Genomic DNA, 15,550 nt, shown 5'->3' with positions numbered 1-15,550 from the left:
CATTAAAAAACACTAATAGAAATAAATTTAAATATCTGCTTAGTAAAGAAAGGTGAGAAAGTTTTAAATGAACTAAAAGAGTCCTTATAAATTTAAAAACAAAATAAAATAATTGTAAAAAAAAATCTGGGTAATCTCAACGCTGACCTTGCAGATGGGGATCCAAAGAATTTCATGGGGTACTAGTCTGATATCTCATAAACACTATTTTAGTCCAAGCTTTCCTGAGGGTAGGTCCTCCGGCTCGGTCGGGGGTTCAGAAGTTCCTCTATGTGCTGTTAAGATATATGCTAATAGAAACTAAAAACCAAATGTCCCCTAGAAATTAGTTTCCAGACTGAACTGTGATTTTATTTGTTGCAGCTATAAAATTTAACTGTAAAAAAATTTCTTTTCCATTTTACTTTTCACTATTTTAGCGGTTTTCACTATTTTTTTTTACATTATTTTTTTCATTTTTTTTTTTCATTTCATTTCATTTCATTTTTTTTCATTTAATTTTTTTTTACATTATTTCTTCTTTTCTGAAAATCGACTAGTCTTATTAGATCATTCTCTATTTGTAACCAACGTGTCATTGAAATGAGAAGCAATATGTGTACACATACATGCATAGCCTACAGAGGATTACCGATAAAATATCTAAGCAGGAACGTCTGGAGTGATAGTCTCATATTTCCCTTTTCCGCCTCTGTTCCCCCTTCTCCTGGACCCTCAAGATTGCTCACGATTTTATCAATAATTTCTTTTTTCTATTTAATACACTTATTTATTTTTTTTATATGTCATGCGTAATTTCTGCCCCTGACTTTGAACTATTGGCCCACTGAAACAAAATTCTTGCATACGTACCTTTATCAGAGGAGCTTTTATTACCAAAATATGGTCAAATACGGGAATAGGGTCTGAAAACGAGGTTATACGTAATTGACAGATTAGGGTACTTAATAATGCCCGTTTTCCCTGTAACCGGAATGTTTTGACCAGTAGCTTTTCTGAAGAATCTTTGGAGACTTAATTAGAAAGGCATATTTATGTTGATCAAGCTTCCAACGCTGTGTAATCAACACAATAGTAAAAAAAAAGAAACGATCTCGATCCGCTAACGTCGATCAGCGGAAGAGTTGACTAGAATAGGCCTTCCGCTTCCAGCTTCTTCCCAGTTGGATCGAACGCCAAGGATGATAACGCAGAACTTAGATTTCCAACGTCAAAGCTGATCTCGAACCAAAAGATCGATTTTGCCACTTCAATCGATGTTGGCACAAAAACTGCAAAATCCAATGTATTTCCAAAGTAACATGAATCCAAGACGTCTAGAAAGGAGATAGATCGTGGAATTGTTCGCTGATGCCAAGGATGGCTCGCAGATTTTGTTCTAAATCAAATATGAGGTAATTAATCAAGTAATTAAGTAAGATTTTGGCTATTGAACCGATACTATAGGTGAGTCCGTAAAATGCAATTTAACCCATAAAAGACTCAATTCGGAGACGGTTTCCAAATATTAACGACTCTTGCACATTAGGTTCAGCCATGAGACGTGGCCTGATCTGGAATTACATTCACGAATGAGCCACAGATCAAACTTCAGACCTGGTGACTGTGACTTTTTGCCACATAAAAGTTGTTTATATAATAGAAATAGGTAGTGTTCTAAAATCTGGGACACAAGCGAGAAGTGAAGTTTGGTTAATGCTAATGAAATAAAAACAAAATAGGATGAAAATATAAAAGTTTATGAACAAGTTTGGGCTATATATTTGCGCATTAGGGGGTGGGAGTAAAGCATAGCATATATTAAATACGGAACCTAACCTAACCTAGGTAACTTTCTCCCCCCTAAACCCCAAAAAACTAAAGTTTAAATATAGTTTCCGGAGTGATAAACCCTTGTTTATGCTGCGTCAGACCTGCAATTACCGGGTAATGGCTATCTGATTTTTGCTTTTCTCGATGTGCGTGTCCCAGATTTTCGAACAGAATCTAGAAATATTATTAAATATGTTATATTACTTAATATTTATACATATTTAATATGTATTATATATTAAATATGTATATATATATATATATATATGTATATATACATATATATATTATGTTTAAGAGGTAATTACTTGCCAAAAAAAAAAAAAAAAAAAAAAAAAAAAAAAAAAAAAAACTGTCGTCCTAATCCAGCAATTGAGACAAATGTATATATATATATATATATATATATATATATATATATATATATATATATATATATATATATATATATATATATATATATATATATATATATATATATATATATATATATATATATATATATATATATATATATATATATATATATATATATATATATATATATATATATATATATATATATATATATATATATATATATATATATATATATATATATATATATATATATATATATATATATATATATATATATATATATATATATATATCTTATATATATATATATATATATATATATATATATATATATATATATATATATATATATACATATATATACATGTATGTATATATATATATTTGTGTATGTATATATGTGTATGTATATATATATATATATATATATATATATATATATATATATATATATATATATATATATATATATATATATATATATATATATATATTTATATATATATATACAGATATATAATTGTTTCATAATAGAAATAACATATTTTTCAATTTTCTAGGAAAGGGGTGGCGTTAACGTCAGGTCAAGTGAAGCAAGTTCTCACTGAATATATAAAAAGTCATGATTTACAGCATCCAGAGCAGAAAAGGTAAATGATTTCTGAAAAAAAATCCTGTCATTTAATTTATACTTAAAAATAAAATTAACAAATAAAACATTTAGTTAAGACAGTGAACATTGAAAAAAATTGAAAACTTTTTGTATGTTAATTAGCTTCTGAATATTTTGGCTTCGCATCTGGAAGTATTAATTAACTACGAAAAAAGGGGAAAAACAACAACAGACTAACGATTAAAGCAAATTAACACACACTAAACAAACTAACCCACACTAAAAAATAACACATAGATCACCACTTAGAAAAAGACAGAAACATAGAAACATAGAAAAAAAAACACATACAAAAAAGATGAGAAATATATAAATGATATGCAAAGAAAAGGATGTGGAAAAAACAGATACTATATAAAGAAAAAATGCGTTTGATAACTGCGAAAAAAGGAGAAAATAAAATAAAATTGGGTTAAACAATTTTAAAGTAACACATAGATCAACACTTAGAAAAAAATAGGTTCCTGGAACTCGTAGGAACCTATACACAAAATAAATATAAAAAACCTGAGAAACGGATAAATGCTATGAATGAATGGCTGAATTTATTGATAAACCGTCGAATTAACAATAATAATGAGGGGACAAAGAAAACAACAAAAAGAAAAACTGAAGAAAAATCGCAAAAGACGACAAAACGAAGGAGTCAACGAATAAACCAAATATTACATACAAATAAACGATATACCTAATAAAATAAATCATCCGATTATTATTAAAGTGTATTTTACTACTGGTGGTTGTGAGCCTTTGAGTTATGATTTCAAATGCGCTTCTCAACTGCTACATATACTTCCGTTGATGTTGTAATGTTTGATCAGTTTGTATTTCGAATCCATAGGGGAAAGCGAAGAAGGTATTTGGCAAATTGGAAGTAATGTAATGTAATTTTTATTTTATCTGTTTGAGTAAAGTTTTTTCAAAATGATGTACAACACAGAATGAGGGGCCCTGCAATTGTCTTTAATAAAATCACGAGTATTGTTCTATTAAGGTGAAGCTTTTAAGAGATGACCCAATATGGAGTGCCAGGGATGGTATCTGCTCGACGCGTTTGACTTCAGAGCTTCCTAGACGGATTAAGGAGGGGCTAGGCGAGTTTTTCCTCTTGAAAACCCCCTATTTCTTACTTTTCAGGGTTAAAATCAAGCCATATAGTTAGCGTATCCTTGGCTTAATATTTAAAAAATATTGGAAATCCTCTAAGGACGAACTGATATTCAGAATTTCATCTACATAAACAAAGAAAAAAAATGAAAATAACACAAATGCTATGCAAAGAAAAAGAAAAAAAACTATAGTTATTTTTTCTATGAATTATACGTTTGTAAACTATAGTAAGTTATCGTAAACTAAATATGGCAATCACACACAGGCACAAGGTATGAAAATTATTGTATTATATTGTGTACGCCCATGTTTGTTTTGTGATATGAGGTTCTAACAAATTGAAACAATTTTTCATTTAAAAATCTTGCGCATAACTTATGTTGAGTTAATGAGAAACAGAACAGATCAAAAACCTTTTGATACCATTATGTTTGAAAAAATTAATTTTCTCTTTCTAATCTGTTAGAGGTACGTTGACATTTCAAATCAGTATTAAGATTCTCAAAGTTTATTTCATTTTAAATTTTAAATAATTTTCATTTCAGTCTTTATTTAGAAAGCTCTATCTTTTTGGGGGGACCCATTTTTTGCTTTCTATGCCTACCCTAGGCCTATAAACAAAAGCCTACTTAGCAACTCTGCAATTAAAAGACGAGATTATCTTAAAAAATTACTTAATGATATTGTGCAGCACATGTTTTCATAAGTCAAATGAATATTTCAAATTTTCGAATACTTTTTGAAAACTCTGTTTAAAATAAACCCGGAAAACACCTTCACATGCTGCTGGCAGGGTTATATCCACGATTTTTGTTGGACGGGGGGGGGGTGCAAAAACATTCCGGTGGACATATGTTACATGTGGTTTTGCTATTTTGTACGAGTCACACAAATTTGAAATTTCGGGGAGTGGGGGGAAGATTTTAACCGGATACCCCACCCCCGTCGATACGGCCATGACTGCTGGAATTCCATAATTTTTCTACAGCAATTTTTCCTTGAGGAAAGTTCAAAGTTTTGCAGAAGAATACAAAACTATCACAAACAGAAAAAGCGAATTAAAATTTAAAGTCAATCTCACTCCACCTCTTGATATTTGATATTACTATCCATGGCAACTCCCTTAAAGTAGATGGGAAATCAAAGTGAATACATTCCCCTCCCCCCTTAAACTCTATTTTGTAATTAATTCTATTCTACGTAATGAAAATGAGGAAATCCTGAACAAAAAATGCTATTGACATGCAAATGGTATATAAGTTCTGCAAGTTTCAACTAGCTATATCATGGCAATTGGGATCAAGGATTCAGTTTGTTAGTTCTGAATCCTGAGGGGTTGGGGTACATGACAAGATTGTCAATTGAGGTGGAAGAGGGAATCTTGCCCCCCCCATAGATTTTGTAAAATACCCTGTTTTTCCTGTATTTTGTTCACCCCCTTCTCTAGGTTAATAACAGTTTTTAGTGTCTTGATGAAAAAAATCGAAAAAAATTTTTCCACCCCATATTTTCGACATTGGAGCCCCTGTTGCATTGTTAATGTCTTGCATTCTCTTTCTCTCGCTCTCTTGTAGTTTATGCTCTTTGTTTTAACAATTTTTTTTATGTTTATATACTAACTTGTTTATTTCAGTAATAGTTGCACTTAATTATACGTCCAACATGTTTACTATGTTACCAAAGTTTGATCCCCCTAACTCCCCCTTGCGTTTTGTGTCTTAGGTCATGCAGTGCTGCCATCCTCATTAAAGCTCTTTCTTTGTTGAATTTTCACCCTGTATATAAGAAAACTATGATTGAGATTAATAGTTTTTTTTTAAGTTTTAAACTTTTTGCATCTGTAATTTTATAAATTTTATACTTGTTTTCAGTGTGGTTCGGCTAGATCTATCCTTGTCTAATGCCTTATTGGAGCAGAAGGAGAAAAACGAAAACCCTGCGCTCACCTGGGAAAGATTAATGCAACGCTGTCTCAATAAAATGTCAAAAGCCTATTGTATCAGTTTTCCTGGACAGGAGCCAGTACTTAAAAAGGGGGAATTAAAACCTATTGAACTTTCTGTGGCCACAAGATCCGGGAATAAAAAGGTAATATCGTTAGTCCATTGCAGTCTATTTGTGTGAAGTGGTGGCGCGTCACTTGGGGGCAGAATATTGCGTGGCAGGAACGATTAAGCATGGAAATGGTTTTTAGTTTAATGATCTAGTGGAAATGGGAATTTAGTTATATATTTAGTAAAAACTTCTAAATAATAGATTTCCAATGTATTTTGTTTCTATGTCAATTTTGTTGAGATAATTTACAGCCACTCAGTGACAGAATGCCACCAAATGTCACCGTATGCCACCGAATAAATGAATTACCTACAGTTACGTGATAAATATTTCCATCTAGTGAGATACCCTAATCACATTTGATTTTAAAACTTCAAAGTTACCGCTCCTCTTGGAAAAAAAAAAAATATTTTTTTAAATCTAAGAGTCCAAAAATAGTTGACGTTGGTTAGGAATCATTATAATGGTTTGTCATGTGCTTTTGCTGTCGCACCTCAATTTTTGCCAAAAATTCTCACCTCTTATTGACCTCCTGCTACTTCCTATGGTTTGCTTTCGCAAAAGCAAAATGTAAACAAAATTGAAAAAGGGTTCCATCTGCGATCGAACCGGCAATCTACTGAGGTTAAAGCAGACGTGATTATTCTGTTAAATTGTGTAAATCAGTCTTATATGAATTTTGATTCGAGTGGCAAAATGCCCAAATTTTTCTTACGTCCCTCAAACCCGATTCTCTCTTAACTTTGTTCAATGCACAAAAAAAAACTTCGAGATAGTTAAAGGTAGTAGCATCAAGTCATACACAATTTGGATAATTGGATCCCTGCCAAAAAGAATCATCTTCTCTTGAGCCTCCACCTCCGTCCCGTGGTTACTATCGCAAAAGCAAAATGTAAACAAAGTTAAAAAAGCGTTTTATCCGTCATCGAACCGGCAATTTACTGACTTTAAAGCACACAGGATTGTACTGTTGAACTATCTAAATCGATCTTGTATGAATTTGAAGTGCGAGATTGTTCGAATTTGTCTTGTCTCCCTCTAATCTAACTCTCTCTTGACTGTCTTCTCCAAACCCCAAAAGAAACTCAGAGATAGTTAAAGATGGTCGCATCAGTTCAAATAATTTGGATAAATGAGTCTCTGATTCAATCAACCAGTTCGTGGGAACGAACTGTAAGCAAGGAGCGACCTGGCTCAATAGTAACCTAAACTCTGAAAAACGGAATTTTGATACTAATAGATACATCAAAAGAATCAGATTTTAACACTAATTTCAAATATATAAGTTTCATCAAGTTTAGTCCTATCCATCAAAAGTTACGCGCATGAGAAAATTTGCCTGATTTTCGAAAAAAGGGGGAAACATCCCCTAAAAGTTATGGAATCTTGATGAAAATAACAACATCAGATTCAGCGTATCAGAGAACCCTACTGTAGGGGTTTCAAGCTCCTATCTGCAGAAATTTGGAATTTGTATTTTTTGCCAGAAGAAAGACGCATCCAGAACGGATGCGTGTTTATTTTTATTTTTTATTTATTTATTTTTTTTTTCCAGGAGTAATCGTATCGACCCTGTGGCCTTAGAATATCGTGGGAGGGCTCATTCAACCGAAAATTAAAAGTTCTACTGCTCTTTTTAAGTGACCGGAAAAATGGAGGGCAACTAGGCCCCCTCCCACGCCCATTTTTTTCCGAAGTCACCTGATCAAAATTTTGAGATAGCCATTTTGTTCAGTATCGTCGAAAATATAATAAATATGTCTTTGAGGATAACTTAATCCTCCAAAGTACCCGGGGGGAGGGCTGAAAGTTGAGTTTTACCCAATGTTTACATATAGTATTGGTTATTGGCAAGTATGCAGACGTTTTCAGGGGGATTTTTTCTGGTAGTGGGGGGGGGGTCAGGGGTTACGCGAGAGGATCTTTAGATGGGGGAAGGGACATTGCTACGAAGGGGGGCCGGATTTCCCAGCATTATTAAAAAAACGATCAGAAATTTAATTAAAAAGAAAAGTTTTTCAACTGAAACTAAGGAGCAACATCAAAACTAAAAACGAACAGAAATTATTACGTATATGATTGGGTTCGCCCCCTAGTCAATACCTCGCTCTTTAAGTCAAATTTTTTTTAGTACTTTCATAAGAGCTATTTCTAATTAACGGCCTTTGTGATTAAGGGGTTATTTTTAAAGAATTGGAAAAAAAATTCGAACTTTAGCGTAAAGAGCGAGGTATTTACTAGGGGGCGAACCCCCTAATATACGTATTAAAAATAAATGAATATAGAAGTTCGTTACGCATGTTAACTCGTAAATTACGTATATTGACTACTAATAAAAACGTTCGTAAATAAAATTAAACAACTTTCGAAACAGCCATTTTACCAAATAAAAGTAAAACTAATATGCAAATTTTGTTTTAATAATCCATATACGTTGAGCCAAAATCAAAACCTGCAATATTTCAAAAACGTTCCAAAATTAAATAAAAAAAACAAGTTTTTTTTAACTGAAAGTAAGGAGCGACATTAAAACTTAAAAACGAACATTAATTATTCCATATATGAAAGGGGCCGTCCCCTCCTCAACGTTTCGCTCTTTACGCTAAAGTTTGACTCTTTCTCATAACTCTATTTTTTTGAACAATTAAAAAACAATTAAAAAGAGCGAGACGTCAAGGAGGGGACAGCCCCTTTCATATACGGAATAATTTCTGTTCGTTTTAAGTTTTAATGTCGCTTCTTACTTTCAGTAAAAAAAACTTGTTTTTTTTATTTAAGACATTTTAAGACTAAATGGCTATACATGACCTTTGAAACAAAGAAGAGAAAATACAATAAGTAAAAATAAAAAAGATGGAGAAAAAACGAGGGTAGATTCAGCCAATAGAACAACATGAAGAGAAAAAGAGCAAATATTTTGACAAGGACCTTCACCAAATCGTCCTCAGTGCCAAAACGAAAAGAAAAAAACAAACAATCTAACCTATTGAAGTGGACTTCACGAGAGACAAATAGACACTTATTCTGGTTTGTTTTGATTTGGTGTCTGTTTGTCTCTCGTGAAGTCCACTTCATAAGGTTAGATCGTTGTTTTCTTTTCGTTGGCACTGAGGACGACTTGGCGGAGGTCCTTGTCGAAATATTTGCTTATTTTCTCTTGTTTGTGTCATAGATTCTGATTCAATATAGATAATTAATGATCTCCCCCCTCCCTCTCCCACTTCACCATCGTAGAGAGGATTCAACGTGGTGTAATCACTTTAGTCCCATCTCTAATTCGTTGTGTATTTCGTGACCAGAGAGCGTAATTGTCGTGCTCCTTGAGAATTCATTCTGAAAAAAGACGCAATTAAAAATATTAAACGTTGCTTCTCGACCACTGCATAGTCGAGTTAATAAATTTAATTTTTATTTTACTTTGGCTGTTTTTTATTGCTGGCTGTTTTTTACTTTGGCTGTTTTATTTTGGCTGTTTTTGGCTGTTTTTTTACTTGGCTGTTTGGCTGTTTTTGGCTGTTTATTTTACTTTGGCTTTATTTTTACTTTGGCTGTTGATGATACCAACTGCAAATAAGCGAGGTAATTTTTCTCTCAGGAAAAGAGCTGGCAAGTTGATTAGGATAAAGCTGAATGTTCTGTTCCTAAGGAAGAGAGAACAAGACAGAGTACCCACATAAATGATATAATAGGAGAAATAAGGGAAAAATAATGTAAAATGGCGGAAGATCTCCAAAATTTTGTTTCCTACAGAAAAAGATAATTTTGGTCTCAGGTTGCGATTGGTTATTAGTTTTTAAGGAGATGAAGGCGAGGTCTCCCCTAATCATGTCATGCAGCAATTAAGACAAATAGAAATCCATTCTCAGAAATTCATTTTTAAAGTTCCTTAGGTCGAAAATCCTTATGAGTCATATAACACCGATCAATAATTCATTGTGACGCATAATATGACTCATAATGCACTGGTTATGATGGGGCTTAACATTTGTACTTTCTAATATTGATGTAGCTGAATTCAGTGGCGTCTATTGGGTAGGGGTTTCTTTGCCCCCCCCCCTCCCCGATTTGTTTGTCCCCCCCCAAGGATTTTAAAATACCTTTTTTGTCTTTTCATTGAAATTGCCTTTTTAATGGTATTTTCATTGAAAAAAACACAAGTCTCTCTCCCCCCCCCTATCATAGGCAGCGCAATAGCGCTGCCTAAATAAAGAGCGATGTGGGTAAAATTTATTATTTACTTTTTTTTGTTTGTTTTTAGACTAGATCACTTTGGGTCGAAGGGTTTGTCGTAGAAACTTTGAAAAGGGCTAATCCAATTCTATATTTAAAAGGTTAGGCCCTTTTTAATAGCCGAAAGTGATCGCAAGGCAACTTAAACCTCCCCCACGCCCATCATTTACCCAAACACATCCAATCAAAATTTTGAGATAGCCATTTTGTTAAACGTAGTTGAAAGGTCCAGAAATTATGTCTTTGAGGATGACACCCCCCCCCCCCCTCAGAGCCCTCAGGGCAAGGGTTCCCGAAATGCATCTGATAGAAATTTTGAGATGGCTATTTATTATCGTAGAAACTTCGAAAAAGGCTCATTCGATTGGAAAATGAAAGGGCTTGTGCCCTATTTAATAGTCGAATGTGATTGGAGGGCAACTAGCCCCCCTCCCACGCCCACCATTTTCCCAAACACATCCTATCAAAAGTTTGAGATAGCCACTTTGTTAAGCATAATTGAAAGATCCGGAAAATACGTCTTTGAGGATGACAACCCCACCCAGACTCTTCAGGGCAAGTGTTGTAAGTTATGCCTTGGGGGCATATAAGGTATATATAGAAAGGGTGATCGTATAAACTTAGGAGGGGACTCATTGGGCTGATGATCAGAAGTTCTATTCCCGTTTTTAAGATTGAGAGTGGTTGGAGGGTGGATACCCCCCCCCAGACCTCGAACTTTCCTGAAATTTATCTGATAGAAATTCTGAGATGACCATTTGTTGTCTCGAAAACTTCGAAAAGAGCTAATTCAATAGTATATTGAAAGGCCCAAAACCCTTTGTAGTAAACAAAAATGTTCGGAAGGCAACTACCCCCCCCCCTCCCACGCCTACCGTTTCTCTATCCACATCCAATCAAACTTTTTAAACAGACATTTTTCCAACATAATTACAAGGTCCGTAATTATGTATTTGAGGATGACAACCCCCCCCCCCCGCCCTCCACAGCCCTCGGGGCAAAGGTTGTAAGTTATTCCCTGGGGGCATATAAGGCTTATATAGAAAGGGTTTACTAGTTTATGATAGTTTTATTCAATTCAATTTCAATTTTCAGGGTGATCGTATAAACTTTGGAGAGGGGCTCCTTGGATTGGTAATCAGAAGTTATAGGGCCCTTTTTAAAATTGAGAGTGATCGAAGGGTGAATACCCCCCCCCCCCAAATCCTCGTATTTTACTATCACCATCGTATTTTCATGGGTTGTAAGTTATGACCTGGGGCAAGGTTTATATAGAAAGGGTGATCGTATAAACTTCGGAGGGGGCTCGTTCGATTGGTAATCAGAATTGCTAGTGTCCTTTTGAAGATTGAGAGTGATCAAAGGGTGGATACCCCCCCCCCCCAAAAAAAACCGTATTTTTCCGAAACCTATCTGATAGAAATTTTGAGATAGCCATTTGTTGTCGTAGAAACTTCGAAAGAGGCTCATTCGATTGGAAATTAAAAGGGCTAGTGCCGTTTTTATTATTCAAAAGTGCTTGGAGGGCAACAATTGCCCCCGCCTACGCCCATCAATTCCGAAAACACATCAAATCAAAATTCTGAGATAGCCATTTTGTTCAGCGTAGTTGAAAGGCCTGGATATTATGTCTTTGACAACCCCCATACCTTCTACAGACCAGAACATAATTTGCTCTTTACTGAAAAAAAATGGCAGTGGATTGTCAGTTTAGTATACATATACTGATATATATTCCTTAAAGTTTTAATAAATTTTATTTATTTAAGTTAAAAAAGTTAAAATATTTTAAACGTATTTTGTCGTTCAATGCCGTAGGATGGAAGGATTAGAATGGCTTTTGAGTCTTCAATGGGAAAGTGAACGCAAAACAAATATTTTTGTTAAAAAAAACACAAGACAAGTTTGTTCTAAAATTTGATTAATAACGGATAATTATATATTATATGTATTAAGCTATCATATTAATAAATGAATATTTTTTTAATGTGCTATATTACTGATATTTTGAGATAGCCATTTGTTCAAAAGCAGTCTAGAGACCACATAGAAAGGCCTTTGGGAGTGACACAACTTCCCTGGGTCTGGGGGCTAGGGTAGTAATTTATATCCCGGGGGCATATAAGCTGCTTCATCTGAATTCAAGGGCTCATTGGGTTCGTAATCAGAAGTTCTTGTGCCCTTTCTAAGACTCAGAGCGATCGGAGGGTAGATACCCCTCACCACACCTCGTATTTCACCGAAATGCATCTGATAGAAATTTTGAGATGTCCACGTGTTGTCGTAGAAACTTCGAAAACAGCTCATTCGATTGGAAATTGAAAGGGCCAGTGCCTTTTTTAATAGTCAAAAGTGATTGGAGGGCAACACATCCCCCTCCTTCGCCCGCCATTTCCCCAAACACGTCCAGTCACAATTTTGATATAGCCATTTTGTTCAACGTAATTGAATTGACCGGAAATAATGTCTTTGAGGATGACAACCCCCCCCCCAGCCCTTAGGGAAAGGTAAGTTATGCCCTGGGGGCATATAAAGTATATATAGACCGGGTGATCGTATAAACCTGGGGGGGGGGGGGCTCGTTGGATTGGTAATCAGAATTTCTAGTGCCCTTCTTAAGATTCAGAGTGATCGGAGGGGGGGATAACCGCCACCCCTCCAAACTTCGTATTTTCCCGTAATGCATCTGATAGAAATTTTGAGATGGCCATTTGCTTTCGTAGAAACATTTAAAAAAGCTCAATCAACTGGGAATTGAAAGAGCCAGTGCCGTTCTTATTAGTCAAAAGTGACTGGAGGGCAACAACCTCCCCTCCCACACCCATCAATGCCCAAAACACATCTAATCAAAATTTTGAGATAGCTATTTGTTCAGTGCAGTTGAAAGGTCTGGAAATTATGTCTTTGACAACCCTCATACCTTCTCAAGACCAGAACATAATTTGCATTGTTTTGAAAAAAAAAATGGCTGTGGATTGTCAGTTTAGTATATATATACTGATATATGTTCATTAAAGTGCTGATAGTATTTTATGTGTGAAAGTTTAAAAAGTTAAGACATTTAAAAAGTATTTTGTTTATTTAAACCCCACCATAAGTAACCGAGTCAAACTCAAAACGAGCAAAAATTAACATGACTAGGGCTGACAACCCCTATGCCTCCTAAAAACCAGAACATATTTTGTACTTTACTGAAAACAAATATATTTAAAGTATTTTCACTTTGTATTTACTTGTTTAAAATGTTTTTACTAGATATATCAAGAGGGAAGTCCTCCCCCTTTCCCTCCAATTACAGTGCGAGTGTCTGGTGCCCTCTTTAAGAGTAACAAGAGATTGGAGGGCGAGCAGCCCTTCTCTCAAGCCCATTCATTTTCCAAACGTATCCAGTCAACATTTTGAGACAGCCGTTTTATTCAGCATAGTAGAACGGTCCAGCAACTATATCCTTAGGGATATTAGGCATGTCAACCCCCACAATTATGCAACTGGCCCATTATAATTTAGAGCTAAATGTTGCTCTAAAAATAAATCAAAATACATTGTTTTATATGTAAGCATACATTAAGCCTCAGCAATATATTGAGAGCGACTAGGGGTAATATGTAGAAACTCCCAGAACCTCTACTATCCCCAATTCCACTCATTCGGCTTAGACACACCCAAACAGCGGGCATGTACCGCTGCTGTCAAAGAGCATACGTGGATTCTTTTGGGAATGGCACTGAGTTATATTTTTCAAGTATACTGCGGGTGCCTTACAGTTAAGCTATAAAAATACTGAAAACAAAATATGCTTGAAGTGCTTTCATCTTTCTTACTTTCATAAATGAAAAATTATCAAAACCTTTACGAAGAAATGTCAGTATATGTCAATTTAACTGACAATCTACGGTCATTTTTTTTTTTTTTTTCAGTAAAGTGCAAATTTAGTTCTGGTCTTGAGAGGGCATAGGGGCTATCAGCCCTATCTTGACTCGGCTATTAACTGTAATTTCTGTTCGTCTTGAGTTTTGTTTATTTATTGATGGTGATTCGTGGTAGTTTTACGATTGGAAGATTATTTGACTTTATTTTTGCTCATTCTTGGCTTAATGGAGCTCTTTACCTTTTTTTTAAAAAAAACTTATCTTGTGGAAAAGTTTTTTAAATTAATATTTGAAAAAATACATTTTCCCCCTACCCCTAAATTGTCGTGAACTGATGCCACTGGCTGGATTACTTTGATTCAAGAAGACGTCTTTTTTAGGTAACTTTAGTGTCAGGACTAGACACTTTTGGGATAAATTTGACAGAGTTTGCTCACAAATGCCAAGTTGGTGTTGCAGCCAGTACTACAATCATAACGCCTCCTGACAAAAAAGGACCTCAAGTCTTAGTTCAAGGAAATCAAGTGGCATTCGCCTCAAAACTCCTTTTTGGTATGTTTTATTTATTCTTTTGAAATAATAACTTTTCTGCAGCAAGACTACTCATGTTATTAATTATTTGCCCAACGATGTGCCCACCGAAGGACGGATGCAGTGGGAAAAGGGCCCTCCCTAAAACCGAAATTTTCTCAAATTTCTGGGTACTTTTTATTTGAATTATGTAATATTTTTTGGTTATTATTTCCACCCTCTACCTGAAAAAATTCCCGTGTAAGTGCCTGATCGACATAGAAGAACTCTTCAGATAACACTGCTCTGTGAGATCATGAACAGACAAAGATCTTAGACCTGTCCCAGGGCTTGATCTAAAGCAAAATCTTGGGGGAGGCCCAATGTGGCAAGGGCGCCAATGACCAAAATCTTGGGGGTAGGAGGGGGGAATATGACAAAGCTGCTAAAAATTAACCAAATTGACAAATTTATTCTGAAAAAAGAGTAAAAAAACAAAAAAACAAGGAATGACGGCGCCCAAAAAAATCTTGGGGGGGGCTGGGGTACTCCCCGGCTCTCCTGGATCTGCCACTGACCCATCCTTAATAAAGTTGATGCTAATCCTCAAAAAGGCTGTGGCCTCAAACTTTTTGATAATTTAAGGCTCCTAAGTAAATAAGGTGCTAACCCTTGAAGAGGTCGTGGCTCAAAACCTTGTCATCCTTTACCCATACAAAGATGGTATTAACACTCAAAAAGGTCATCGTCTCAAACCTTTTGACGCTTTATTTATTCTCATTAAAGGTAGTATCAAACCTCACAATTCGGGACTTGAAACCTTGTGACACGCCTAGCTTCTGCAGTTAGCGTTGCTAATTCTTCTGTAACCGGCCACATCAGCAAAAAGCTAGATCAAGTCTGAATTAGGATTTGTACTTTCTTTAATGCA

General features: G+C 34.8%; 1 protein-coding gene across 1 annotated transcript in view; it reads left to right on the top strand.

Annotated features, from left to right (window-relative positions):
* eIF2D (eukaryotic translation initiation factor 2D) overlaps positions 1-15,550 on the top strand; it is a 34,716-nt gene that overhangs the window by 5,835 nt on the left and 13,331 nt on the right. The window contains exons 3-5 of the mRNA XM_089102217.1: positions 2,733-2,822; positions 5,827-6,043; positions 14,490-14,661. Of these exons, the coding sequence (XP_088958343.1) occupies positions 2,733-2,822; positions 5,827-6,043; positions 14,490-14,661 (479 nt within the window). The remainder of the gene's footprint in view (positions 1-2,732; positions 2,823-5,826; positions 6,044-14,489; positions 14,662-15,550) is intronic.

This window comes from Artemia sp. Qi Xiang Cuo, chromosome 16 (assembly GCF_049724085.1).
Source record: "Artemia sp. Qi Xiang Cuo chromosome 16, ASM4972408v1, whole genome shotgun sequence".
Taxonomy (NCBI): domain Eukaryota; kingdom Metazoa; phylum Arthropoda; class Branchiopoda; order Anostraca; family Artemiidae; genus Artemia; species Artemia sp. Qi Xiang Cuo.
Note: the sequence above shows the minus strand (reverse complement) of the source record. Positions and strands in the feature narration are given on the sequence as shown.